This window comes from Ochlerotatus camptorhynchus, unplaced genomic scaffold (assembly GCF_037179485.1).
Source record: "Ochlerotatus camptorhynchus isolate MF236.1 unplaced genomic scaffold, CSIRO-AGI_Acam_v1.1 ptg000284l, whole genome shotgun sequence".
Lineage (NCBI taxonomy): Eukaryota > Metazoa > Arthropoda > Insecta > Diptera > Culicidae > Ochlerotatus > Ochlerotatus camptorhynchus.
The window spans coordinates 43,878-69,866 of record NW_027040773.1 but is presented as its reverse complement, the minus strand read 5'-3'; the positions used below and the strand labels follow the sequence as shown (position 1 = coordinate 69,866).

Here is a 25,989-nt window from a genome sequence, read left to right as displayed (position 1 = left end):
TTCTCTAAGTAGATGGTTGAAGTATAAGCAGTTGAAATTGAATACAAGTAAAACTAAATTTATGGTAATTTCACGGAATCGATTAAATGAGAACGTCTCTGTTGTAATTGATGATGAGACTATTGATCATGTTCGGGAGATTAAATATCTTGGCGTGATTATTGATGACAAACTTATGTTCAACTCTCACGTTGACAATGTCATCAAGAAAATTGCCAAGAAGTATGGAATTCTATTTCGACTGAAAAACAAAATACAGCTATACAAATCAATCATCTCTCTTCATCTAGACGTTTGCCCTTCCATTTTATTTCTGGCCAATGAAACACAAAAATCGAGATTACCTACAGCGCTTGCAGAATAAAATAATGCGTTTGATATTGAGATGTAATAGATTCACTCCCTCAACTTTGATGCTAGACGCCATACAATGGTTGTCGGTGAAGCAAATAATTGTATATTTGACTATGGTGTTCATTTTTAAAGTAGTTAACGGTTTGCTGCCTCGATATTTGTGTGATCGAATTGAAAGAGGAAGTGACGTTCATAGATATAATACTAGAAACGTGACTGAAATAAGAACACCACATTTCTTGACTTGTGCTTCACAAAATTCATTATATTATGAAGGAATAAATGTTTTCAATTCAATGCCTAGACATATCAATCAGACATATCAATCGTTCAGCAACACTTACAGAATTTAAAAGACACTACATTTCACACGTTAAATTTTTCGTTTGATCAGTTATCTAGTGATTTTTTTTTATGAATTGAAAAATTATGTATCTGGGCGAAGTTATCTATAACGGATTATTTTGTATGGATAGCTGTCATAATGACTTTTTAATAATTATTGTAGCATTTGTTTTTATGAATTGAAAAATTATGTATCTGGGCGAAGTTATCTATAACGGATTATTTTGTATGGATAGCTGTCATAATGACTTTTTAATAATTATTGTAGCACTGCAAAAAACTATTTTTGTTCGCCACGATGGTGATGCTGGATTTTTAATATGTAATTTAATAGTGGTAGATCAATAAAAAAAATTGTCTACAAAGGTTTGAGGCTCGCGCTCGTATTATGGATATAGATGACTGATAAAAACAAAAAAAATGCAATTTTTAAGTTTATTTGGACGATACCTTGAGTTAGTAGTTAGTTTTCTGGCAAATGTTGGGGGTTCGTGAGCATTCCTGATATTGCTGGAAATTATGATAGCATCAGATTGCGTGGTTGCTAGTGTAATAGGATGCTTTGTTGATTGTTCATTAACTCTTGATTGTTTGTAATGCTTATGAATATTGTAGGTGGACAAAAAAGCGAACTAAGAGGTGGACGCCTGAGTTTTTCCACATTTATATCGCTGTAAAGTAACTGTAAACTCTAGAGGGAATATTTATCTGTAACTGAAACCAGTTCGATTTTGTTTGCAAACCTGGTTAAATTTTCATATTTAATTATCTTAAAGATAAATCGTCCAGCTCAAACCCTTGTAGGGGTTATAAGAGGTGGGACCATCATCATCATTAATTTCTGGTCAGTGTCTAGGATAAGTCTCCGGTTTAGCTTCTAGATACTTTATGCAGAACATGTTACAAGACAGTCCACATCATGCATCTCCTTCATAAAATGCGAACCATTAAGCATTTGATTGCATTACTGTTGTTCGTCAATTTCATTAGACCTACCTCACGTATTGCATTGCCGTTAATTGGGAAATCAATCACTTATCATTCATACTTGCAATTGCTTCAAAATTCCATTACGAATTCCCCCTCGTCCATCAGAATGACACATTTAAGCATAAGGAAACAATCCTGACATTCTGCCTAAAGTATCCGGTAAACCCCACCTGCTTCCTATCGTTTCAGAAAACATTACAAACTGGTGTACATACTCTAATTCGTCATTGTCCCAAACATTCCCTTATTCAATAGAGTTTCCTTCCCCGTGTGAATGGAAAGTCAAGAAATAGAACTCCACTCCAATCTCCGACAACAATATCCACATAGTCAACGCTGGCGTATTGCTATCTGCTAGCTGCTGCCGGCGAAAAGTCACGCTCCTTCCTACTCGGGCGCAAAGTTTGTTCGTATTTTCCTTACGAGTGGAGCAATTGTACAGTAGGGGTATTCGGGGTAAGACGGACAGTTGATTGTTTGAAGGCTTAACTAATGTCACATTCACTCTTAATTTACGATATTTAATGCATTTCTGATTCCCCTACGGGAGCTGTCCAATGTAAAAATTTAAACTAAAACAAAAATGTGATTCCCCTAGCGGTAAAGTGATGTAAACTTCGTTGTGCAATTCTTAAGGTTGTAAAGCACCAAAGCAGTAAAATGCTTACCATATTGTTTATAAACTATTCTGTTCCTGGTTCACTTCTTGATTGTTTGTTGCAATTAGTAGTAAAATGTTGTGTTTATGATTGCAAAATAGAGGCGTTTTTTGTAAATAGTTTACGATCGGGGCAAGACGGACAATGCCAATAATTTATAAGACACTCATTTTAATATTCGAATTTACTTAATTGTGTAGATGCCTAGAATGTTCAAATCTTGTTCTTATATGCTAATATGTCTTAATGCGTCGCATATCCGCCCACTGTGCCCACTTCCCTCGGGGTACCCAGAACATATCCAGATGTGGTGAATGCAGTCTTGAGTTGCCACGATAATCATACAATTATTTCGATTGATTTTATAATGTAGAAATATTATATTTTTAAGACTGTCCGTCTTATCCCCAGCACTTGCCGTTTCAGCCACATCTAAAACAAAAATGTGAATTTAGCGAGCATTATAGGTTAAAAAAGTGTTAATTGTGAAGCTTTAAAATAAATTGACAGTTGTATGGTGTGTTTATTGTCGATAAAACAATAAAATTCCTTAACGTGTCCGTTTTACCTCGATTTACCCTAGGTATGCACACAGTGCTCCCATGGATGTTTGAATTGATTGTTCAGTGCTTTTTTCTTGCTGACTGACTGTTCGTAGTACTCTGCCGCCGTCGTTCTCATCCTCCTCCTCATCGTTACACGTTTCTACACTGCACAGTGGTTCAGAAATTAAAATTAAGTATAAAATAACATGTGGACCCAGAAATTTCAACTTTACCAGAACAGTGTCTTATGCGACGCTGTTTCGTATAATAAGGCCATTAGTTTGATAAAAGTTAAGATGGATAGATAATGGTTAGTGTTGGGAACCGATTACCCGCGGTCGCCTCGGGGTTAGTAGAGTTTTAAAGGATTGGGTAAACGGGTAGGGCGATTAACATAAACAAAACTACTACTACTGCTACAATGCGTCCATTACTGCAATGGAAGCGCTCTGCCCCCCGTTGGCGATACTGCCATACAATGTAACCACTGGAAGCGGCTCCGGTTCAGATGGAGTAGGTGGATAGCGGAAGATAAAGTGTTTATTGTGTATGATGCTATGTATGACTAGAAACTTCGGCTCTGTAAAGTTAATTCGATTGAGCCTTTAAAATAAATTAATAAACAAAAAACTACTTCTACAAAACATTTTCCCCCGGGCAAAGAGGAACTTGGTAGACAACAGAAGACTGGGTTGATTCAAAGGGTAAAGGGGTCAACTTCGAGATTGGGCTACGGACAATACCATGATAAGTTTAAAAATCTGCAACCCAAATAGTTTAATCTGATCCGGGGTAGACCTTCTCAGTTCGAGCCAGATTCCACGCCTGAGGTGGAAGGTTATCTTCCTTCAGCATCCCTGGAGCTACATTCTTGGAACCCTTTGTCCATTTTTGACGGTTTTGGAGGGTTTTCAAATATTCACGAGACCATCGCTTCCAAAAATGGTCCCGGATACGCTGGACGAGCTGCCAATGTGTATGTCTATTAATGTTTACATCTTCGAGTGAAGGTTATGAAATATCAGTCAATGGACGACCAATGAGGAAGGGCCCAGGCGTGACAGCTTCGAGCTCAGTAGGATCTGAAGAGGACGGAAGTAGTGATCGGGAGTTAAGGATCACCTCAATCTGTGTGAGGACAGTGTAATACTCCTCAAACGTCAGCGAAGCATCACGGAGAACCTTTTAAGGTGTGTTTTGGTACTCTTTACTCCAGCTTCCCACAAACCCCCGAAATTGGGAGCCCTGAGTGGAATAAAAGTCCACTTCATTTATTTATTTATTTATTGTTCCAGTGTTTCATCTGACATATGGTTGCCTTAATGAATTAAAAAAGTTTAATTAAAACAAAAACAGGACACATTCTAATTCAGGACAGTCTAATAAAAACAGTTAACGGCACATTAAACTCAAACAATGCATAGACGTCATTAAGCGCATTTGCGACGGCACGAATAGGTTCATTCAACCCATATTGCCGATTACGAGCTGCGAGATGTACAAAATTACGCTGTCTAATCACTCTCTCAGGTGCGTAAAAGAAAAGCTGCCGAAGTAATTCGGGGGAATCAATCTCGCTGATTTTTCTCAATGATTTTAGCAGCAAACACAGCTTGAGCGTTCCGTCTTCTTTGTTCCAAGGTGTCAATTCCAAGCAGACGAGAGCGATCCACGTAAGATGGCAAGTTAGCCGTTAGCCAAGGCAGATGACGAAGCGCGTAGCGAACAAACTTTCTCTGTACACTCTCAATCCGGCTATCCAGCATGCTTGGTATGGGCACCAAACGACAGCACTATACTCTAAGATTGAACGTACTAACGAAGTCTTCAGATATTTTGAACATAAAGCCAAGCTGCCTGTTAGCTTTAGTCAGGATGTTATTGTAGTGCGGTTTGAAGATCAATTCACAGTCGAGTGTTACTCCCAAATCTTTGACCTGGCTAATCCTCTCTAATGGTTGCCCGGAAATGGAATAATCAAATATTATCGGGTTTTGTTTGCGGTGAAATGATATCACATTGCACTTGTTGATGCTGAGCGTCAAGAAATTACGGGAGAACCAACTCTGCATACGATCCATAATCAGCTGCAACTCCTCACAATCAGCGATGCAATTGATAACCACATACATTTTGACATCGTCAGCGTAGAAAAGCCGGCATCCATGTGGCAGTAGACACGAAAGCTCGTTGACGAAAAGCGAAAACAGAAGGGGTCCCAGATTACTTCCCTGGGGAACGCCGAAAACGTCCATGAACACTTCAGAACGAGAAGCTCCAATCTTAACGCAAAGCGAACGGTTCGTAAGGTAAGATATGAACCACGAGATGAGGATCCAGACACTCCGAGTTTCTCAAGCTTGCTCAAAAGAATGTTGAGGTCTACTCGGCCAAATGCAGCCTTGAGATCAGTGTAAACCGTGTCGATTTGTCCGCCAGAGTCCATTGTCCGAACGCAGAGCGACATGACTTCTGTCAAATTGTTCGTTTTGGGTAGAATCCATGCTGAGTCGTGGAGATGTAATTTTTACAAGAGCTGAAGAGCACCTCATTGATGATGATCTTGAATACTTTGGAGCAGCAACATAGTGATGTGATTCCTCTGTAATTCTGGACATTCCTTTTATCATCTTTCTTGTGGAGGAGGAACATATACGAAAATTTCCACGCCTGTAGTGACAGATTAAATAACTTCGCCAAGGGAGTGAGCAACGACTCCGAACACAGCTTCAGAACGGACGCAGGAATGCCGTCTGGCCCGGCAGCAAACGAGAGTTTCAACCTTTGAAGAGCTAGATTGAAGGTATGTTCACTGATGTGAAACGGACGGAGCTCAAATATATCTGTTGGAGAATCGCTTATAGCAATCGTGACTTGATTTGGTGAGGCCGAAGATTCATTGAACGAACTCATGAAATGTTGAGCAAAAAGGTGGCATTTCTACGCTTCAGATTCAGCGGTTTGCTCACCGAGATGAACTGACAATGAAAAATCGACTTCGTTCGTTTTAGAGTTTACAAACGACCAGAAACGCTTTGGATTTCTGCGAAGAGATGATTGCGTGCGGAAGACATATCATCGATACAGGAATCTGTTGCATTTCCTATAGTCGTTACTTGTGCGGTTGAACTCCTGCTTCGTAATGTACGAATGATTTTGGCAGTATCTTCGTAGCGATTTAGCCCTATACCGTTTCAGTCGACGCAAGTGACCATTAGACCACGGTGGCTTTGGTGCGGGGCGGGCAATAGGTACAAATTCAGCCATGATATCCCAAATCATTTGACTGAAATATTCAACGGCATCGTCAACACATCCAGCTAATTCTAATGGTCACCAATCGATACCGGAAATAGCAGCACTAATCAGAACAAAGTAGGCTCGACGGAAATCCAGTATACGATTATTTACATAACAATCATCAAAAACGATTGGCGCTGGGAGGTTCATCAGGACGTCTAAAGCAGGGTGGTCTGCATCAAGAAAGATCAGAGGTTCTATGGCTTCCGAAACGGTGCATGCCAGAGCTGCAGCTTCGTTAGACAGAACAAGGTCTAGAAAGCGAGCGTTCCTATTCAATACACCATTGATCTGCGTGAGGCTATGTAAAGCGAAACCGTCGATATGCGTTGAACTAGCAGCCGATAGAACCGATTGAGGCTCAACCTGGAAAGACCCATCGTACGACTTACTCCATCGGAGCAAAGGCTGGTTATAATCTCCGAGTTGCAGAGCATAGTCATTGAATTCCAAATTGGAAACAATAGCACCGATGGAGTTCACATGATCCTGAATACCAATGACATCGTTGCAGCGGTCAGGAGGTAAATAGATCACGCCTACACTACTCGACTTGGCGTAGTGATTCTAACCCACAGTTGTTCTAGAGCATCGAAAACAGGTGTCGGATCGATATAAATGTTCAAACGAGATGAAACAGCGATTAGGACACCTCCACCATGGGTTTTGGCACTGTTGGAGGCATAACGGTCTGTGCGATAAACAGAAAAGGCATTTTCGAACAGTTGAGCACTGTATAAACGGTCATCGAACCATGTCTCCGTCCATACAATTACATCATAATCGCACTCGCTGGTGGACAAAAAGAACGAATCTACCTTGGTCCGTGGTCCTCGAACATTCTGGTAGTATATGCGCAGGAGATGAGCTACGTTTACAGCGCTATTAGCAACAGATGCGTTGTCGGCCGAAGGAGCCGTGGTGGAAGGTGAAGAGCTGCATACAATACCACTGGAATTCGAACAGACATCAGGAAGAGGCAATCCAACATTAACGTGGTACTTGCCTACTAGAGCAGCTTGGAAGACCCTCTCTCTACATCCAACAACGGGTCTGGGACGACTGTGAAGAGCGCAGGCAGCGGTATGCAGGACCGGGTCGGAGAGATCAAAGGCTTCCAAAGTGCTTTCCACGACGCGTCCTGAGAATCCAGTGTTTGAAGCATCTTCAGCGTGTTCAGAATGAAGTTCAATGTGACAGGAACAGTGCGCAGTGGCATAACAAATAGTCCAACTGTGGGGCGAAACATCTTCAGGCAGGGAACACACATTATTACATTGATACTTGCCTTTATGAGCAAGCTGGAAGACCTCTTCTCCCACTCCAGACACAGGGCCACGACGACTTGGACTGCATTGATGAGGAAACGGCTCGACTGTGCTAGGTGAATTAGAGGCTTCCATGTTGCTTCCTAACGTGCGTCCCGGAAATTCACTTTCGACTGCCGGATCAAGAAGACTGTAACTACATACAACACGAACCGGCGCGGCAGAGTTCAGTGGCATAGGGACCAGCGTGGTACCAAAGATGAATACTAAGATGAAACTGTCGGAAGAAAAACTTTCTATTTGAGTGTCCTCTTTCGCGGTCCCTTTCATTAAATGAATACCCCCCGTATGCAAGGTAATTTTGTGGTTTTGCTGCTCCCTCGGTAGAGATGAAAATTTGCGCTCATTTTGATCAAAACAATCACACTAAAATCAGAGATGTCCCATCTTTTAATTACTCGATTAACAACTATTCGATTTTTTTTTGTTCGTTGTGCTGCCATTTTTCCACCAATGAGAGTGCATCACATGTTTGAAACGATCGGTGATGATCTTCTGGAGATGTTAATGCTTATATCGACATGATATAACGGATTACAAATATTTTTCTTTTCGGTTCGTTAATCGATTAATCGATTATTCAAATGAAAACCGGCCATCACTAGATGAATGTGAAACGTCATTTCAAATATAAGGACCGTACATAAATAATGATACAATTTGAAAGGGACCGGGCTAATCACAAATTACGTCCCCCGGTAACTGAAATAAACACGAGTGTTCACCGGTTGGTGGTACTTTCTGAAATGCGTTCAGGTGCAACCAGAGCGACCACATTGGCTGGTGTAGAAGCACCGGTAAGGGAAATATCATCAGGAGAGACGTGGTTGAGTGAATTTTGCGAGTACTTGCCTAGTATTGAAGTCTGGAAGACCTCTTTCACAATTCCACACTTAGGGCCGGGATGACTCCGATGGCTGGAACAAGCGATTGGCGCGACTGTGGTGGATCAGGGTCTTCCATAGTATCTTCTACGATTCATCCCGGAAGCGAAGAAACAGCGTGAACTTAAGGAGTATCTGTATCTGACCCATTCGATGATTCTGGAGATGCGGGCACCTGCGCGTTTTTTGCACGATTGTCTACGAACTCCCTGAACAGGATTCTTTCCGGCCACGAGTCAGGATTAAGGGCGGCTTCCCGATGTTCAAAATTGATGCCAACTTTGAATGAAATATAGTTGAATGAATTTAAGTCTGCGCCATTTTTCACTAACGGAACTACTTTCACAGCATCATTGCAATCCAAAGCTTACTTTGCGAGCTTGGAAACGGTGTCAGCTTTCACGGACGGATGGAAATACGAGAGGTAGATCCAGAATACATCCTTGGACGTGGGTGGAGCAACGATTATGTCACCACCTTCCACAGATCTTGTACCTCCAATAAGTGGTTTCACCAAATTGATCCACTCCTTGCTCCTTGACTGGGGCTTGTGGCTGCTGCTGTTGTTGTTGTTTTTGTTTTTGTTGTTGTTGTTGTTTTTGTTGGTGTCCGTAGTCAGCGCAGGACAGGTACTAACAGAATTCTGTTTTGATTTTTCGCCTTTTGACGTCCCTTCACGTATCTCGGATACGATTGCATCTTCGCAACTAGTAACAGTCGAGGTGATAGTGCCTTGCAAATCGTGAACCAAATTCGATAGCAGCTCTACTTGCTCACGAAGTTCTGCTATTTCCTTCGACTGATCACGTAGGGAGGTCAAAATCAAATCGCGTAGATAGCGATTTCCTAGGACAACTCTGCATGATGTACATAGCCAAAAGACTGCGGCTAACGTCCGAGCATTCAGGCTTGACATGAAAAAATGCTGCGCAAAAAGCACATTGCGCTGGTTCGATGTCACGAACTTCTTTGCAACATTTACCACAAACCCGTTCCATCTTAGCCGGTTAAGCTGGATGCGACTGTACTTTCAGCTGTATGCAGCGAATATTGACCTTTATTATGAAGTCGATTTCGTACGAATTGTGATGTCAGTTGAATGGAAAATTCGCTTTCAATCTGTTTCGCAATTTTCTGAGCTGATAGTCCCCGGTCCAGCTCTGCCTTCTTCACGATAGCTCTGTCAATTCAGCCAGTTGTCTTTGAAGGACGCCCCGATCGCTTAGCTGGTGAGATAGAACCACGCTTTTTGTACATCTGCACAATTCTAGCGACCGTATCTTTGTGAAGCTGGACAATATCGGCAATATCACGGTAGTTTTTGCCAGTTTTGTGATGCTCAATAATCAAATTCGGATACTGATCGAAATTTGTGCTTTTTTGGGCATTTTACAACAAACAACTTCCAATTTTGAACACGAATATGAAATTTTGAGCACGAAAACTTCAAGAGCACTACATGACAGCTAGACACAATGTTTACATTCGAGAAAGTTCCGTTTGGGGGTGGATAAACTTTTGTTGCGTAATTTGTTACCCTTTTTCATAATTTATCACATGAAATCTCAAGAAAATGACAATGTGATAAATAAACAAAAATTGGAAAATCATGTGTTCCTCCATAAAATTAAACTGATTTTCACCAGGAAAAAACAAAAAAGTTGTAAATTGGTAGGGGGGTGGATAAACTTGTTTTGCATACTGTAGATTAACATCCAAAGTCCCTTTTTTTACACATTCTGCACACAAAATAGCTCACCCATCACAGAATTTCCTGCCGATTTATATGAACAAGGCTGGGCAGACACGGCAGAATATGTAAAAAAGGAAGGACTTCGGATGTTAATCAAAATGCATATATAGAGGTACCAGACATATTTTGCAGTGTCAGTTACTCTATTTTGTAGTCTGTGAGAGGAAAATCCCAAATAGAGTGTCATCAAAATACATGGCATGTTGAGAAATTGAACTAGTGAAAGCAAATTTTCTCTCTAAAATTTGAATTTTTTGGTTCTCTGGGAACTGGTAGTAAATCAGGTAAAACTGTATTGGGAAAAATCATTTTTATTTATTTGTAGCTAGTATAACAATAATTTCCGGGAAAAAACTGAACGACAGAGTCCCAAAGTTTCTTTAGGTTGTCGTTCACTTTTTTGACCTGAATATGCACCGAAAGCGAATTATTCCCACTTCTCTCAAATTCTATATGGGGATTTTTATCACTTCCTACCAGCGGAACAACGCCATCTCTGTGGAAAATGGCCGGAAGATTTGCTTAAATGTGCTGCTGCTCAGTAAGATACTTGAGAAGACGTTTGAGTCCGTCGAAGGTTTCAGCCAATGCACGGCATTCACCCCGACAACCAATTTGAAGTGAAAACTTAAATTTAATGAAGTTCAAAAGTTTCATGAGAAGAGCACGCAAATCGGAAGTGGATAAAAATAAGAGGAATCTTTTTCTTCTTGGAATTAAGCCAGGAAAGTTGATTAGATCATTCTCATCATCCGTGAGTATATTAAATTGATTGCTCAAATAGATTTAATCAGAAGGGAGATCAAGAGATTGCCCTTTTCTTTTGCTTATAGGCACCATGGTGGCAGTAAAACGTTTTTCCAAATTGACTTCCAAGAATCTGAAGGATCTAGGAGGTTTCAAATCGATATCCAAGCAAGATTACCCCAGGTATGGTTTAAACTAGGATCGAAGAGGAATAAAAGTCAAACAAGGCAGACATTTTGCTGGTAATATTGAGCACTGGAAAGTGCTGTTTAAATTTTGTGTAGCTTTAGGTAGCAATAACACTTCCTTCAGTAAAAAGCAACGGCAAGAGAGCACGATGCGGCCTATTTTTTCCTCCTTATTTCCATTCCTGGACCACTGTGCACTGATACAGACTGAGAAGAATCGGAATGCTGGGCGACGACATTGTGATCGATATTGATTGTGTATTTCTGCTTAATATCATTGCCAGAAGCACATTTCAAGTGGTTTTGGTTTGGTTACAAGCCAGCACTCGAGTGTTGATAAAATTTGTTGACTTTTCTGCTTTACAACGCAATGGAAGAAGTAAGCATTCTTACGACTGTTTATTTGAAGAAAAAAAATAGCACGGAGAACGATTTCCGATGGGTTTGTGCTTTATGTAGACAGAACAGATCGCATGCACGGTCTTTACCACGTGGTTACACTACTGGTTTCCAAAATATTCCACACCAGGAGCTTGGTCTACTTATTTTTTTATTTTTGTGCTCAAGACGCATGTTGAACATTTTTGCTGAGAAAAACTCTGGCATTAGTGTGAGAAATTCGGCTCCATGGCGCGTCTCTGAAAAAAATTCGGAGCTATCGATTCCATTGAATTTTGTTTCCGAGGTATGTGATATGATGTGATAAGATACCTCCTTCAGGGGATGGGCGGACCCGGTCGTGAACACCGTACAGGAATAAAATCTCCTTCTGTAACAGTAACATCCATACCACAGATCCTAGATGGACAAACCACTACTGTAATCAATGCACTGGAAAACTTTCGTTGGTAAGTTCATATGATCAGTTTCACTTTAACATGCTCGTGTTCCAACTGATTCATATTGGGTCATCACCACACAATGTCATTGTAGTTGTAAATAGGTGTCAAGCATGCCACTTACCTTAGCGACTGCGGAGGGTTTCTTTCGCTCGAACTGGCCATCCGTTTGCTTCTATCGCCATAGCCAAGGCCATACACGTAGGGATAGTTGACGGATGGTGTAATCGGATCGCCGTAGAAGGTTTGCGCTGGCGGTGGACCAAGCAAACTGGCCAACAGGTCATAATTTCTCATTTGGCTATCGCTGCCTGGATCGGGGAAAAGCGCAGCGAGGGGTAGTCTTCCGGCCGATGACGATGATGCTAGTGGAGGTCCGTTAATGTCATCCCACAAGCCCCCATGGGGGATGGAATTGCCCGAATAGTCCAAATCGTTGTACAGCAGCGGATTCACTGGAAATCGGTAAGCAAGCAGTGAGAATGCGAATCGATTGTTATTGGAAATGTAATTGGGTTGAAATGGGTTCGCTCGTGCGGAGATGATGCGAGATGAAGATGGGGAGGAATGAAGAGTTCGTTGTTTGTGATGGGAACTTAGTTTACCTCCACGCTTCTGAGGAACGGATATTTGATTTCTGCCCTCGGTGGGACTAGACGTGGCACTGCTCCGGGATTGCTGAGGTTGATGAGACTGGGTCACTTCAGAGCCGTGGTGAACTGGAATGAAATCAGAATGTGAAATTAAATTACAAGCCGTAGGTGAACGCCTACCATTGGATCGGCAATTTACAGGATGAACGCTGCTGAATTGATGCGGCATAATTTTCGGATTGATTGATATATCGGAATTGAATCGTTTTGTGTGGCTTTTGTGGTCAGATTACCTGTACGATGTGATTGTTGTAGTGGAATTTGATATAGACGGTTGAATCTTCTTCCTTGAATTCGCTACTTTATGAGGTCAAATAGTATTGTGATTGATTTTTTTTTATTTTCCGCTTAAAATGTAACAAGCTGAATGCAACTCCATCAGAGGCGTGCATAGGCATAATACGATTTGTGGCACGTGCCTGTGGTTTGTATACTGGGATAAAGACTGACACAAATTAAATTGGTTCGCACAAAAAGACCTGTAATTCGTGATTCAATAAGTTTAAAAAGTCCATTAATGGTTGCTTTACACTAATTTTATAAAAACTTCAAAGTTACAGCATTAGATGGTTACATTTCTCCAGTTCGAATGAAATCTCGAACCTTCCTCTTGATGGAGCCCATCAGCGCCCACACAGTGGAAACGGACACGGAATCAGCGCATTTCTTCCATTTTGCCCGCATTTGCTGGATGTTCTTGACTGCCCCGCCGAATCGTCGAAGTCGCTGATTTGAAATTGCCCAGTATTTTCGATTGGTCGGAATTCCAGGCAATTTAGAGGATTCATTAGCTTGGGGACAAAATCAGGCCAAAAGATGACTTTGCCCCTATGCTTGCGGATGAACGGCAATACACGCTTTTTCAGACATACTTCGATGTCAACTTGAGATGTCATCGTCGAGGATGTGACGAATGGTTCCGTTTTCAGGCCACAACTACAAATAGCTTGCCAAATAATGGCCTTCTTCGTGAACTTGTCGGCAAACACGAACTTGAATCTTCCAGGCGCATCCTTACGTCCAGTCGCGATGTAAAACTTTTGACCGGGAAGCTGCTTAAAATCGAGTTTGACGTATGTTTCGTCATCGATCAAAGTGCCACTCTTGTGTTTCGTCAAAACACGGTCGTACAAGAGCATTGCACGCTTTTTGGCCACGGAATTCTGCTTCATGTGCCGGTTCCGATGTTGACTGGCTTTGTAAGACTTGCCAGGCAAGGATGTTCCGCACCGTTTGAAAGTTGATGTTGTACCTTTTGGCCACATCTCGGATCGAAAGACCGGAGTTGGCTTTGTCGCACCTCAACACCTTGCTGCGCAGCTGACGATCCCTAGTTCCAGTTTTTTCGTAGGTCCGCTGATTCCTTTCCACACTCAGGGTTTCCTTGTAGGTTTTGAGCACTCGACAAACTGTTGTTTTAGGCATCTTCAGCACTTTATCCAGCTTGGAACCGGACCACACCAGATTTTCCAGGTGTTTGTGCACAATATTTTTTGTTCCTTTTGACGTTATTTCTGAACGCGATCGACTACTTTGATCAAACCGCTGTCAAAGATGTACGATTCCCAACAATAGAGACGTGCTAGCGGGTCCCGAGGGGCGCACCAATTTACTTTTAGTGAGGTGGTATATCAGATTATGTAAATGGCATTTCAAAAGACCAACGATCTGTTTTTGAGGGTCAACCAAACGATTGAAATTAACCTTTCAGTGAACTCTACTCAAGGGACGTTATACTTTTTGATCCAATATGATGCTATGTTGGCTTGTAAAATTGTATTATTAGCTTTAGATGTAGTTTTTCGCCTAAAAATCACGTGGTTAGCAGTTGGGTCTCGTTTAGCGGTATTTCTGTCGGTAATAAATAACTAACACCACTATACGTATAACAATTACTCTTACATCCAATTTAAGGTTGGATTTATTACATCCTCTGCTTATGTTTCATACAACAAACGTTATGGTAGTTGGCAGCGTACAAGTTTTTTTTTTCCAAAATGCATATTGTTTTTCTCTAAGAGGAAGAGGAGACAACTGGCTTGTTTTTGTCTGTGACGTGTTCTTCTTTTCTCGCGGAAACGACCGTGCAAAAACTATTTCATTATGAGCGACGCAGTCGACTGTCAAAATACAAGAAAATTGATTCCCTGTTGTAAATATTATCGCGTTTCTATACGTTCGCCCGACCAATCAGGTGCTGGTTCGCGTTTGACAGAAAATTGGTTCATAAAAGTCCCCCTATTGTCTCCTCTTCCTTATAGATTTTCCGGGATTTTTATATGTTTAGTTTAAGTATTAAGTAGTATTATTAAGTATTAAGTATAAGCTTTCCAAATATAATATAAAGGGTTTCTTTGGTCTCGGCACTTTGAAAACAAAAAAAAAAATATTTTAGAATAATTAAACTTATTTGACCTTCAGTTTTATATTTTTTTAGACAACCCTTTTCAATACAGCCAACTCTCCACAACTCGATGTCCACTTACTCGATATCGAGTTATAGAATCATGGTAAAAAATAATTTCATGGCTACTGTGATAGCGATTTTGTTTGGATTGTTATTCTATAACTCGATAATTCTATAACTCGATGGTCCCTTGAATATCACAAGTCAGTTGAACAAAGTTCACTGTACCTTTCATTTACTGAATAATTTGGACCACCCTAACTCAAAAAGCGGCACCCTAAGGGTCTAAAATTTATCAATTAAAAACAAATATACAAGGTTTGAACGAAATGGGAACAATTTTTTTTTTTCGGTAGTACGTTTTTCATTGAATTGTTGTAAATATAAATACATAGGTATATATATACATAAATTTTCGTTGAGTCAGGTAAGACAGTAGTCGTGCCAGAATGTGTACATTTATTATATTATTGTTATTTAGATACAGAAACAAACATTAATGGGCTCTTCGCCATGTAAAATTCCTCGGATGGAAAATATGTGTATGGAAAACGATCTATCAAAATGAGTTTGACAGTGGTATGTTTTGCATTTTCCATAGATTTTCACTACACGGTTAGAAAAAAGTACCCAACGGCTAGTTCACTTTTACCTACTTTTGACTGGTTTGTCTCCTTTCCTCCTTCTAATGTTGTCAAAAACGGAGGAGCAAAACCACCCAACAGGGGTAGTAAAGTGTGGGAACCCAACGTTGAGTATAGTCATATTTACCTACCTTTGGGTACAACTAACTTACTTTTGGGTAGAAAGCGAGTGGAAAATTCCATACGAATTGCACACAAGTAAATGAAAACTACTTTGACCCGCTTTACCTACTTTTGGGTTCCTGCACTAAAGTGCCGAGATGAGTGAAAAGAACTTACTTTTGGGTACTTTTTTCTTACCGTGTACAACACTCTCAAGTCCCTCCCCTCCTAGGGATAAGACAGCTTTCGATCATGAGTAAAGTCGGAGTTAATTTTGAGTAACTCTGAATAACTCGCGTTGCTCAATATCTTATTTGTGTAACCTGATTGTTATATTTAAAAAAAAAACAATGTTGAAACCGATGCTGTCAAGCAAAACAAATTGACGTGCTTTCTTGTTTTCAATGACAATCCTCGATATAAGTATCAATTAAAAAAAGAAAACTCATAATCTATTACAATTATTTTTTAAATTTTTCCAGGCTCATTTACCGTAGCTTTGCGGAGCCGGTAGTCATTAAACAATTATCACAAAATTACTTAAAACTAACGTTAGTAAAGCGGGGGCCGATTACTCGCGGCTATCTCGAGGTTAGGAGTAACAAATTGTAACAAATGGATGGCAGGGTATGGATTGGGAACACAAGGTTTGTAAAGCAATGTGCTCTTGATCTCGAACCAAGCGACATACCGATGAAAAAGACAGACATGGAGCAGGGCTGGTAGTGATCAATCCTGTCAAAAATAGTGATTTTAGTGACCATGTTGAAGAAATAAGTGACCAAATAGTGACTTATAGTTGTAAAAAAGTGACCTAGGGTTAGAAAAAATAGTAGTTCTGATGGCATACAAAATAAATGTTTGATGTTTTAGACTTATTCAATTAGATTCTCATAAACACTTAAATATGTACGATGGGAACCTTTAAAGCGAAAGATTCAATAGAAAGTTTATGACTAAACCTTCAAGCTTCTACAACTTGGAAAAACCTGAAAAACCGGGAGTTCTCAGGGAATCCTATTTTTCCGGAAAATAGCTGGAAGTCTCAGGGAATCTTATTTCTTTCTATATTTTCTTATTAAGAATGCATTTTAAAATAAAAATATTTTATATCCTTAAGTATTTTCATTCACACATTGAACTTTATAGATCCAGAATTTATTAAATTCAGAGGCTTCAAAATATTATTATTTAATTTAAGTATTATAATCAGTTCTGATGAATCTAGTGAAAAGAAGTCAGGTGGTGGAGTTCTTATAGCTCTTTCGGCCAATTTTAACTCAGAAATTATCTTTACACCAAAATTTACAGAATTTGAGCATATTTGGGTGAAATCACACATAGCCGGTGAAACGCACGTGTTCGCTTCAGTGTATTTTCCACCAGACCATGCTCATAAAAGCACTTATGAAGCCTTCTTCCAAAGTGCTGAACAAATTCTATCTGACCTTCCTCCTGAGGTTAAAGTTCACATCTATGGAGACTTTAATCAACGCCATGCTGACTTCATTCTGGACTCTGAAAATGAATGTATCTTACTCCCAGTCGTTGGGGATAATGAAACATTGCAGTTCATTTTTGACAAAACTGCTAATTTAGGACTGAACCAAATTAACCACATCAAAAACCAACAAAATTGCTATTTGGACTTTTTACTAACGAATATTTATGAAGATTTCTGTGTGACCGAATCATTAAATCCACTGTGGAAAAATGAATGTAGGAAATGTCGAAATTGGTATAGACGTGTTCTACAAAATTTTAACAGAAATAATTTCGGAAGAAATACCTTTGAAGAAAAAAAGACGTAACAGAAACACACAAAATCCAGTCTGGTTTAACAGACAAATAAAAAACTTGAAAAATCGGAAGCAAAAAGCACATAAAATTTATAAAAAACACAATAGTAGTAATAATTTATTAATTTATTTGGATCTATGCGATCAACTGAATTTAGCTATCAGTACTGCATTTGAAGAATATAATGCAAAAACTGAACGTGAAATAAAGTCATGTCCGAAGAACTTCTTTAATTACGTAAAAACGAAATTAAAATCTGACAATTTTCCTTCAATAATGCATCTAGACGAAAATGTCGGTGATAGTTCGGAAAAAAACTGTAATCTATTCGCAAAAATGTTTCAAGGAATTTATACGACATTTTCTGAAGAAGATCGTGACCGCGATTATTTTGCATTTTATCCAGAATTTTCAAGGGACATTGGTCTCAATCAACTTCAAGTGCAGGACATTTTGCAGGCTTTAAAAAATTTAGATGCCTCAAAAGGTCCTGGACCTGACGGAATTCCTCCAGTATTTATTAAATGTCTAGCAATGGAACTCACTGCTCCATTGTTTTGCCTTTTTAATATGTCCCTGGAATCCGGAACCTTCCCTAAAATTTGGAAAAGCTCATTTCTAGTACCTATCTTTAAATCTGGTCGAAAATCTGACGTACGTAATTATCGTGGTATAGCCATTATCTCTTGCATTCCTAAGCTTTTCGAGTCAATTATCAACGAAAAATTATTTCTCCAAATCAAAAATAGAATTACTGACATGCAACACGGCTTTTTCAAGGGTCGTTCGACCTCGACCAACTTACTTGAATTTATAGACTATTCATTGAATGGAATGGATAATGGAAACCACGTAGAAGCTCTCTATACAGACTTTAGCAAGGCATTTGACCGCATTGACATACCAATGTTACTCTTTAAACTGCAAAAAATTGGAATTAAGTCAGGGCTCCTGAAATGGCTTGAATCATATTTAACTAACCGCCAACAAATAATTAAATTCAACGGAAAGAAATCGAGCCCAATTCAAGTCACTTCAGGCGTCCCCCAAGGCTCTCATTTGGGACCTCTCCTTTTTATTCTATACGTAAACGACATATCTTACATTCTCAAAAAACTTAAATTGCTTATTTATGCCGACGACATGAAGCTCTTTTTGGAAATAAGAAATGAAGAAGACATTAATATATTCCGAAATGAAATACACATATTCTACATATGGTGCAAAAAAAGTCTACTAGAATTGAATGTAAAAAAATGTAACTTAATATCATTTAGTAGAAAAAGAACAACTTCAAATATTTCAATTGCATTAGGAAATCAAACTGTAGACAAATGTGAAAGAGTTAGGGATTTAGGAATTATCTTAGACTCTAAGCTAACTTTCATAGACCATTACAATACAATTATTCACAGGGCAAATAACATGCTACCCGAGCAAAGTCGGTTAACAAAATGAAAGCAAATCGATATTAAAGTGTGCAGTTCCTATCATAATGAAAACTCATTTTGATTTCAAATGTTGCGACATAAGTCTAATATCATATTGTGCTTTCATTATGCAGTCAAGACGTTTTAAATGAAAGCAACTTAACTTGAAGTTCTGCTGTTTACGTCTTGTTTAAAATTTAATTGAAATTCATCTGTCGTTGAACTAATGATTATCGTTTATCTGATTTGTTTAACACATTTTAGGTCATTCGTTACTTGCCCGCGGTGAGATTGGAGCCTAAGTCTTTCAGCTTGAGAAACATGAATGGTAACCATTTACTCTAGGCCCGTATTCAGTTAAACATTATGAATGCAAAATTAGTAATCAAATTGATTTCATTGAAAGCAGGATTAGTTTTCCGTTTGCTTCAACAGTGTAAAATTTTGCTCTCATTTTTGCTGTGTTAACCGTTAAGTCAACCAAAATGAGATCAACTGGAGTATTCAAAATAAGTTACATCATAACAGCAAATTTTGATTTCAATTTGATGTTCAGCTTTGCTCGGGTAGGCTTTATCAAGCGCTTTTGCTATAACTTTCAGGACCCTTACACAATTAAAACACTATATATTGCCTATGTGAGGTCAATACTGGAATATTGCAGCATTGTATGGTCTCCATTTTCAATCACGCACGAAGAAAGATTAGAATCAGTACAAAAACAATTTCTATTATACGCTCTTCGTAAATTAGGTTGGACTTCATTTCCTCTTCCATCATATGAAGCACGCTGCATGCTTATAAACATACAAACATTAAAAGAGCGTCGTGAATATGCAATGGTTTCATTTGTAAATGATATCGTTTCGCAGCGAATTGACTCAACAGAACTTTTATCAAAATTAAACTTCCATGCACCCACTCGGCAACTCCGAAATCGAAATTTATTTGCCATAAAACATCATCGCACAAATTATGCAAAATATGGGCCATTAAACCGCATGATGGCCTCTTACAATAAACACTGCGAAACCATTGACTTTACAATGTCTCGGCATAAACTAAAGCAATATTTTTATTCCATAAGAAATAACAACTCATAAAAGAAAAGACAAGAAAGCTGACACTACTTTTTTATATAAATATATATTTAAGAAAACATAACTGTATTAATTGTACTAGTCTACGTTGGTTGACGAAATAAAATAAATAAATAGAATATATGAATCAATCTATATGAATCAATAGAATAATGAATCTAGTATCAGTTCAGAATTTATCAAAATTGTGGGAAATATGCATATTCTAGTACCATATGCATATTTCCCACAAGTTTGATAAATTCTTAACTGAAAAGTTATGATGCTTGAAGAATTCAAGGATCTAGAGTCAAATTCCTTGCACAATTTTAAAGCTCATGGAATTTTATTATAATTTCTAAGGACCTCATTCCATGGGAGTTCTGGGCAGGGTGGCCATACCTACCGATTTATCGGTAGTCCTACCGATTTTCGGGATGCCTACCGATTCACAGATGAAAGGTTCAAAACTACCGATTTTTCACTTTTAATACCGAGAATTACAGATTTAAAGTAATCTTGAAAAATGTTCAATACCTATGTTTTGTTTTCCGTGTAGTCAGTCAATTTGATCGAACGCGATGCGTTTTGCAACTTCAATCCAAACGGATGTATTATTTTACGTTTAATCGACTGTATCTGTCTGCCCGAGCAAAGTTAGAGATCACATTGAAATCAGAATTTGCTGTTATGATGTAACTTATTTTGAATACTCCTTTTGATTTTATTTTGGTTGACTTAACGGTTAACACAACAAAAATGAGAGCAACATTTTACACTGTTGAATCAAATGGAAAACTAATCCTGCTTTCAATGAAATCAATTTGATTACTGATTTTGCATTCATAATGTTTAATTGAATACGGGCCTGGGGTAAATGGTTAGCATCCATGCTTTTTCCGCTGAAAGACTTGATCTCTAATCTCACTTCGGTTTAGTCACGAATGACCTAAAATGTGTTAAACAAAACAAATAAACAATAATCGTTTGTTCAACGACAGATGCACTTGAATCAAAGTTTAAACAAGAAATTAACAGTAGAACTTGAAGTCAAGTTAGTTGACTGCATAATGAAAGCACAATATGAAATCAGACTTCTGTCCCGATAGTTGAAATCAAAATGAGTCTTCATTATGATAGCAACTGCAAACTTTAATAACGATTTGCTTTCATTTTGATAACCGACTTTGCTCGGGTGTATCCTACACGGTAAATACCCAATAATGACTACAAAGTAAGCATTTTCGAGGGAGACTGGGACTACCCATTAAATGAGTAAAAATATTACCCATTTATGAGTATTTGTTATACAAAAATGAATACTTACTACTTGTTTTTGTAGTTGTAATTACTCATAAATGGGTAAAATTTAACTCATTTAATGGGTAGTCCCAGTTTCCCTCGAAAATGCTTACTGGTAGCCATTATTGGGTATTTTGCGGTTACCGTGTAGCGGAGATTCTTTTTTCTGTTTCTCCCTTTTTTGGTTCCGTATTCCGTTCGTCCTACTCACACTTACAAGGGATACTCAAAATAACTGAGATAGGCAAATTTTTTGTCAACTTTGGAGTGGTGATACTTCGTCAAATATGGTCCAATTTTTATTCTTCCAAAAGCATTCGACTGACTAAAACTAATCAAGCTTCATGGTGTGGCAATGGAAGTGACCATTGTTACCGTAACCGAAGATGTTCCAGGTTTCCGGAGGGCGGTCTAAATTGCTAAATTTGTGTTAAGTTTTTCTCCGGCTGTCCGTTACTAATCTGTGTGTTTTGTTCATACGCCAAAAATAGAACCATTTCCAAATCGAATGACGCACCAAGAGCTAAAATTGGCCCAGAATGAACCGAGATATGGCCATTTTCGTAGAATCGGTCCTGACGGAGGGTTTGAGTGCTTTCAGCTCATTTATTCACTCAAAACATGCCATGCGACACCTCAGTGTTGGAAAAATATCAAAAAATCAAATCTCACCAATGCCCAAGATCACGCTTGATTTTCGTAGTCAAAAATCAACAAGCGCACAACTACGGTTGATTTTGCAAGCTGTGATATCGCAGCTTGGAATATCAAGCTAACAAAACTCACCAGCTGCAAATCTCACCAAATGTGGTGAGATTGAGTTTAATGATTTTTGCTTTACACCCGAACACAACCGAAGCTTCCATAATGGCTGGTAGCAGTCCCCTTCGTATCTGCCATCCGTGAAGAGTAAAAAGAGATAGCAAACTACACTTTCTTTTTTTAAGAAGACTATGTACAACGGAATCATTTTTGTGTCGAGTCAGCTCTCAGCTTGATTTTTGCACGTTGTGAATAGTCTCGCAATTTAAAAAGAGCTTTTAATATCAATATCAAGCACGATATTTTGTTCCAATATCACGCGTGATCCCAATAAGAACGGAAAAATATTATTTAATTGATGATTTTGCCAACACTGATAAATTGATAAAGTGCTCATTTAAGCAGATTTGTAGATGACATTCCAATCAATTGGCTTGTTTAGAAGTAATGTCCATTTGCTATTGACAGAGTTATAGGTGGTCAAAACTTGACCACTTTTCGTAACGCGGTCGATGTTGGTTTTTGGAAATTGCACCCCCAATATGTTGCCGTCAAAATAGCAGCTGTAGCTCATTATATCAGTGATTTTGTCAAAATATCTTAACAAAAAATAGTAGAAATTCTTATTACTGATCAGTACCAAACGTATTCCATGACACTTTAATGCTCACTGCGTGTTTATGATCATTTCTTTGATTATATTTTATATTTTATTGCAATACCTTTCGTGGTTCTTTCATAGCATCGTAATGTTTGTTTACTTTACACCTGAGGGAGAGTCGCGAAGAGAGAAAAATTGAACGTCAAATGCAGCCAGACGGCTGCTGTCACGAACTGTCATTTGGAGCCAAGCAATTTTATGATGCTTTTCTTACAGTTGAACAAGAAGGCACAAGGCGTTATTGAAATCTTGCGTAAAGTAATTTGTGACAAACTGTCGTTTCCAGCTATTTTATTCAAAGGGACACAGTTTCTTTTTAATTCATTCAAAATACACACAAATCAATATTGAAAGATACCATTAGCCAAGGTTTTGTCAAAACATCTAGTAGCATAGTAAAATATCAAACAGAAAGGTACAGTTTCTCACTGTACACTGAACAATCTCAAACAATCACTACACACTCAAAGAACACGCTATTTTGCTACGCCTGTTTTGATTTCATTTCAACGGCACAAATTTTCATGACAAGAAGAACAATTATACAATGAATTCCGTGTGTACTATCTGCTTCTCCCTCCCAGCTTTGCACTATTGGTAGTTGTTTCGACAGTTCAATAGGTAGACTTGGCTTCACTCTTGGCGTGACTCATTATACACCGACTCTAGATTAGACCATGCAATGTGTGAGGTTGAAAAACTGATGGCTCGGTTCGAAAGTCCAGAATTGCGCGTAATTTGTTTTCATCCTTCCCCCGCTCACAGTTTCGGGAAGCCTTCTTAAGACGGCCTACCGATAACTACCGATAAAAGTTTTGAGAAGCTACCGATAATGAAAAAAAAAATAATCTGGCCACCCTGGTTCTGGGAAAAAATCTATGAGAAAAACATCAACTGCAATCTGCTTTCATGGTAGTTCTGAGGAATTTTAGACTTCATGTAAAGGCTAAGCCTAAGATGGTAAACTTCAAGCGAATGTTCACGAGAAATCTCCGTTGAATATGGAATGGACTATTCTGAGGTCTTCAGAACTAATTGACAATTCCGAAACAATACTCCTGAAGTTAATTAAATTGCCTTGAAGTTCTTTTGTAGTTTGCGAAACTAGGCTGATGCTCACAATACTTCTCATTATTATTTTTTTTAACTTCTCCAAACTTTTTCGGACTTCCTAGAGTTTCTACAATTTTCCTAACGATCATAAATCTTCTCTAAAGTATTAAAAATTCACTGAATTTCTCGAAACTTTTTTTTTAAATTTATGTGATTTTTAGTGTTTTCAGTTCTCATGACGCTTGTTGTACTACCGTGAATTTAATTGAACTGTTCTCAAAATGTTTAAGCTTGTGTGAACTTCTGAACTTACATATGTGAAAACCTCAATTATTTTCTTAACATATCTAAAGTTATCTGAAAATCTGGGAACTTCTTAAAATTTCTCGCTTATTTAGTGAAACTAAAATTCCCTTTGTTTTTTGAGCTTTACTAAACTTATTTGAGATGTTTCCGAAATGTCCATAAAAGTTCCTGAAGATCTCGGTTCTTCCTTTAAGTTCCATAGACTTTTATGAAGTTCTCGAAATGTTTCTGAAGATCTGTACTTCTGTGAAGTTTTCGATGTTATTCTAAAATTTCAGAAACTTCTTTAAGCTTCCGCAGCGAAATAATTCTATGATTTTTACTGAAGTTCTCAAGATTTGTCTGAAGTTCAAATTATCGAAACTAATTCATAACTTCTTCAATAGTCTAGAGTTTCCTGATATTTTTGAAACTGCCCAAAATATTTCTCAATTTCCTTAAAATTCTGTAGGCTGCCCTGAATATCTTAGTACTTTTTAAATAGAACCCACCATTTTACTGGAATTGATTTATTTGCCTTTAAGTTCTACAATTTTAAGTTTTATAAAGTTTATAAACGCTCGCGGAACTTTGCCATAAATCACTCATTTTTCCTGAAAAGCCTGGACATCCAGCAGTTTTCTATGCTTACCTTAATTTCTTCTTAACTCTAAGGAACTCCTTGTAAGTCACTGCGAATTTCCTTAAGTTAATGTGATTTTTCTGAAGTACTGAACTGTGCTGAAGTACTCGGAACTTCACTGATTATAATGAAACAATCTGAAAATATCTAAATTTCTTGCAAGTTTTCTGGAATTTCTTGAAAATATCGGTGCTTGCTAAAAGTTCTCGCTTTTTTCGTTCTTTTTTTATTAATAGAACTTCGTTGATGTTCTCTAATCAACTAAGCAAAATTTTCGAATTTTTTTAGATTTTGAAATTTCCATGATATAACACTCTTGAAATACTCTCACATTTTCCGGATGTTCATATAGTTTTTTATTGCGTTCCAGAAGTTTCGGAGCAAACCGAAGTTTCCGGAAATTCCAGTTTATGCCATTTCCATGAAATTTTTAGAACTGCCCTTTAATTCTCTGATGTGTCTTGATGTTCTCGGAGCTTCCCTAAAACTCTCAACTCTAATGAAGGTTCCGCTATAAAATAAATGGAATTCTCGTAAAGACATTTAAACTTCCCTGGAATTCTCTGGATTTCTGTGAAGTTCCTGAAATATTTCTGAAGTTCATCTTATGGGTTCTCAATTATTTCAGCACATTATGGAACTATCCTGAATTTGTCTAAACTCACGCTTAAATGTTTTTAAACCAATTCAATAGTATGGGCTAAAGTTTCGGGGACTTCCGCTTAAGATTTTCTGAGATCAATAGAACTTCATTAAAATTCCTCGAAAAGCCATGATATTAAAAATGTTGTGATCTTAGACTTATTAAAATGAAGTAAGTGTTCAACTTCAACATTTAACGGTATCAAATCTAGCTGTTTATTTAAAACTGATTTTCATGTCTTCAAAACATTTGCGTTAAAAACATATTTTAACGCTTTTAATAAATAGCATTCTTATTACAAACCTGGAAATTACCCACCAAAGTTATGGAAAAGCCTGGAAAACTCAGGGAACTTTATATAGCCAAATAAGTGGACACCCTGTAGATAGAGAAGAACGATTAAATGTAAAAAAAAACTCTATACAAGATCGTCAACTTCGAATTGTTAAAAAAAATAGAACAAAATGTTGGCCTATTCAGAAGAATGATCAATCATAAAATAAATTCACGTTTAAAAAAGTTTAAAATAGTGACTTATTACAAGAAAAAGTGACTTTAGTGACTTGGCATTAAAAAAGAGACTTTTTAGTGAC

General features: G+C 38.2%; 1 protein-coding gene across 1 annotated transcript in view; it reads right to left on the bottom strand.

The window, feature by feature from the left end:
- LOC135706610 (uncharacterized) overlaps window positions 1–13,597 on the bottom strand; it is a 65,059-nt gene extending 51,462 nt beyond the window's left edge. Inside the window, exons 1-3 of the mRNA XM_065228258.1 lie at window positions 13,579–13,597; window positions 12,538–12,651; window positions 12,057–12,387 (exon numbers count right to left, since the gene is read on the bottom strand). Coding sequence (XP_065084330.1) covers window positions 12,057–12,387; window positions 12,538–12,651; window positions 13,579–13,597 — 464 coding nt within the window. The remainder of the gene's footprint in view (window positions 1–12,056; window positions 12,388–12,537; window positions 12,652–13,578) is intronic.
- Window positions 13,598–25,989: the final 12,392 nt, after the last annotated feature.